The sequence below is a fragment of the Austrofundulus limnaeus genome, unplaced genomic scaffold (genome assembly GCF_001266775.1).
Source record: "Austrofundulus limnaeus strain Quisiro unplaced genomic scaffold, Austrofundulus_limnaeus-1.0 Scaffold10, whole genome shotgun sequence".
NCBI lineage: Eukaryota > Metazoa > Chordata > Actinopteri > Cyprinodontiformes > Rivulidae > Austrofundulus > Austrofundulus limnaeus.
Window position 1 is genome coordinate 4,863,826 of NW_013952412.1, and position 4,201 is coordinate 4,868,026.

The 4,201-nt window shown below is 43.8% G+C and overlaps 1 protein-coding gene across 1 annotated transcript; it reads right to left on the reverse strand.

Annotated features, from left to right (window-relative positions):
* Nucleotides 1-215: 215 nt before the first annotated feature.
* On the reverse strand, nucleotides 216-2,176 carry mc1r (melanocortin 1 receptor). The gene is made up of 2 exons (XM_014001919.1): nucleotides 1,630-2,176; nucleotides 216-1,527 (listed from the first exon to the last, which is right to left on the reverse strand). Exon 2 carries the CDS (start codon nucleotides 1,503-1,505, stop codon nucleotides 519-521), a length of 987 nt encoding a protein of 328 aa, XP_013857373.1. The 5' UTR covers nucleotides 1,506-1,527; nucleotides 1,630-2,176; the 3' UTR covers nucleotides 216-518.
* Between the last annotated feature and the right edge of the window lie 2,025 nt (nucleotides 2,177-4,201).

The window sequence follows — 4,201 nt, forward strand, 5'->3', positions numbered from 1 at the left end:
TAAAATTAAAATTAAATAGGCCTATAATACAATTATCTCCAAAACCTGGCGAGAATTTTTATTTTTACATGCCACAAATACTTCAAAGCCTTCAGAGGTTATTTTTGTCATGTGCCTAAAAAGTGGTTCATGCTTATTTCTTAGGGAGAATTCTTTCACTGTTCTTTTCTCGAGGGCTCCAGAAGAAAGGCATCTTTCAGGCAGAAAATCAAACATGACATGTAAACCCCATTTTTATTTTTTTAGATGAAGTCCAGAGACTCCTGAGGTCTCCAATGGCTAATGRTCAACCTGAGAGAACATTTTACAAGATATAAAAGTTCAGACGTTTCCCAGTGTTGAGACAAACAGTAAAGTCACAATAAAAATAGAAATTGATGCCAGACAACGAGCAAAAACCTCTAATAGAATACAGTTACTTTCAAATGCAGTAAAACAGCAAGTACCATTCATGCTTTATTTCACCCTCTGTGAGCAGTATCCACAATTTGCGCCAGTTTTCTCCTAAAATGTCCAAACTACACGCCGAAGCACCAGGCGCACAGCAGCAGCTCCTTCAGGGTTTTACGCAGCTCCTGGCTCCGGTACGCGTAAATGAGCGGATCGATGAGCGAGTTGCAGATGATGAGGATGAGGAAAAGGTTAAAGTTTCGAAAGAAACAGTTGCAGAAGGGGCTGCTGGGGCAGGCGAGGATGAGGATGAGGTGGAGGAAGAAGGGGCCCCAACACACGATGAAGACCCCGAGCAGGATGGTGAGGGTGACCGCTCCCTTCATGCTCGTGGAGTGGCGCCTGCCTTTGTTGAAGGCGGTGATGCGCCGCGAGTGCACGTGCGCCAGCAGGAACATGTGCAGGTAGAGCACGGCGTTGAACACCAGGGTGGTGCAGAAGAAGGTGACGAGGCAGACGATGACGGCGTTGTCGGTGTGGTAGACGATGAAGAGGATGCTGGAGGTGACGCTGGCCAGCCACACCACGGCGATGATGGCCACGGCGCGCTGCGTGGTCATGATGCTGTGGTACCGCAGCGCGTAAAAGATGGTGACGTAGCGGTCCGCCGCGATGGTGCACAGGAAGGAGAGCGAGGACACCACCGAGCTGCAGATCATCACGTCGATGACGTTGTCCAGGTGACGCAGCATGCCGGGGTGCACGTCCAGGAGGCCGTGGTCCGTGAGGAGCATGAAGACGGTCTCCACCACGTTGCTGACGCTGACCAGCATGTCGGACACGGCCAGGCAGCAGATGAAGTAGTACATGGGCGAGTGCAGGTTGCGGTTCTTGATGATGGCCAGGATCACCAGGATGTTTTCCACCAGGCTGATCAGTCCCAGCGCCAGGAACAGCTCCTGAGGGATGCGGAGCTGAACGCAGCCCAGCAGGTTTCCCTCTCCGGCTGTGGAGTTCGTCTCATTATCATCCATGAAATCACTCGGAGGGCTGAAGTCCCAGTGGAGAATGGAAGGGTGATACAGGGAGCCGTTGGCCAGATCCATCTCTGACATCTGTGATAACTAAGAGTTCAGGCTGCGTGAGAGATTTTAAACAGGAAGTTTGAGTTTTTATCAGTTTATAATTCCATGTTTGCTGTTTCATAAAACTCATCAAAGCACTGATCGCTCAACAAACCTGAACTTCTTAATGAAATGTCATTTATTCCTCTTTTGTTGAGTAAAAAGTCCAATAATCGCAGGCAGCAGTGAGGAGAGACGGCGCGTTTGTCCATGAGGAAAAACAACTCAAGTGCTCCAGCCTGTTATCCAAGCAGCTCCTCTCGTGGATCCAGGTTCAGGAACTCGCTGCGCTTCCAGTTCATGGTTTTTGACCCTCGAAGCGGCCACTGGTTCACTCAGCACCGCACACCTTCCTGAGCAGCAGGATGTGGCTGCTGCTGTTAGGAACTGGTGTGAATTGTTCGGGTAATTGCAAGAAAAGATGCTGAGTGACTTCATCAAACTCCTCCTCCACCTCAGAGCTGCGCGCTTCTGAACAGCAAGAAGCAGAGATGATCGAGCATGACGCGCCCCAGCCAAGCCAGTGTTTCATTTGGAGATGAAATTTGAAATATTTTATTTGATACAGGCTATTTTATTTAACAACATAACCTCGATCCACTCGTCCTTTGCGTATTGCGCATTTCTGCGCAACTTCCGCGCGTCTCCGTTAAAGTCTCACCTAGTTTCAGGTTACAGATTCTGAGGGATCTTCCAGTAACGACCAGACAAACTACAGCAAGCAGACATTTATTTTACTGTTTGACATTTTGCTCAAAGATCCTCTACATGTGACTGAAGGCAACAGCGCCATTCCTTCATCAGACTATGCGCTTGATCTTTACGCACGGAAAATATCTTTTTTGGCAGCTCTCTGAATAGCGCACTCTTTTATAAAATCTGATTTGCCCTAAATTGAAACTCGTGGATGTTTTTTGATATTTCTTTCTGGTCATTTTTAAGCCTGACTTGTTTATTTTTGCATCACTTTCAGAAAGAAATGCAGGGCACTTTTGTTTGTAAATTAAAGTCTTCTTTTGGAGCTAAAAATATAAGATTACTTGCAGTCTGCATCAGCAGAAAATTATGTGTATTTCAGGTGGGAAGTTGTATCATAAAGGACCCCTCTGCGATGATCTCATGTTCTAGAACTGAATTTTCCTTAAAAGCTATTTTAAAGTTTACTTTTGACTGTCTTCTGTTATTGTCTTTCAACAGTTAATCAGATACAGCATGCAGACATATTATTCTTCAGATTTATTTTCAGAAAAAAAACACATTCATGAACTTAATATATATATTTTTTGTCATTATGAATGATGTCAGTATATCTCAACAACGCAGATGCCATTCTAATCATTGAAGTGTTAATGTTTTTCCTTTGTTTTTCAGACAAAGCTCTTCTTGAGAGACTGACTGTATTTTGGTTAGAACTGTTGGACAGCGATACTCATCTCGGGTGTATAGATTCTGSCTCTCTTTTAAACTGGTTCACCTCTTATTTATCTGAATGGTCTTTTACTGTTTTTATGAATCAGGTTTACTCTGATGTTGCACCGCTGTCTTGTGGGGTACCCCAAGGTTCAGTTTTGGGCCCAATCCTTTTCTTATTGTACCTATACCCTTTAGGAGGTATTTTAAAATGTTACAGTAATGTGTCCTACCATCTGTATGCTGATGACATACAGTTGTACTGTTCCTTTCGACCCTCCGAGTTCTTCAAACTATCTGAACTCGTTAACTGTCAGAAGTCAAAATATGGCTGAACAACAACTACCTACAGTTAAATGCAAACAAGATTGAAACTCTCATCACCCCTGATGATAAAATCCCTGTAATCAGACAGCACCTTGCTTTTTTAACCCTTCAGTGAAAAAYAGTCTCAGAAATCTGGGTGTTGTCTTTGATAGTTCTATGTCTTTTGACAGCCATTGTAAAACTTTAGTTCGTAACTGTTTTTATCATTTAAGGAACATTTCAAAGCTGAGATCTTTWGTGTCACAGAAGGAACTAGAGATGGTTGTTCACGCTTTTATTTCTTCTCATTTAGATTACTGCAACAGTCTTTTTACATGTCTAAACAAATCCTTGACTCGGCTTCAGTCTGTGCAGAACACTGCAGCGAGGTTATTAACAAAGACCCACAGGAGAGCCCATATTACACCTGGTTTAGCCTTGCTGCACTGGCTCCCTGAGCATTTGAGGAGTCATTTTAAAATTTTGGTTTTAACTTTCAGAGCACTTCATGGTCAGGCCCCCAAATACATACTGTAGCCTCTCTTTCCATCCAGGACTTTGAGGTCTTCTAATCAAATGCTGCTGATAGTCCCTCGAACCCATTATAAAACCTGTGGAGACAAAGCTTTTCAGGTGGTGGCCCCGAGGCTCTGGAACGCTCTCCCTCTGTCCCTTCGCTGCTCAGATTCTACTGACTCTTTTAAGAAACATCTTAAGACATTTTTATTCAGACAGGCTTTTAGTTAAGTGCTTTTTATTGTGTTTTAATTGTTGTTTTTATATCTGATCTGTTTTATTGCTTTTAATTATTTTTGCTTTCTGTGAAGCACTTTGTGATGTTTGTCTGTGAAAGGTGCTATAGAAATAAAGTTTACTTACTTGCTCACTCGCTCACTCACTCACTCACTCACTCACTCACTCACTCACTCACTCACTCACTCACTCACTCACTCACTCACTCACTCACTCAC

Coding starts and splice junctions, on each gene's coding strand:
- mc1r (XM_014001919.1), bottom strand. CDS start 1,505: ATGTCAGAGATGGATCTGGCCAACGGCTCCCTGTATCACCCTTCCATT.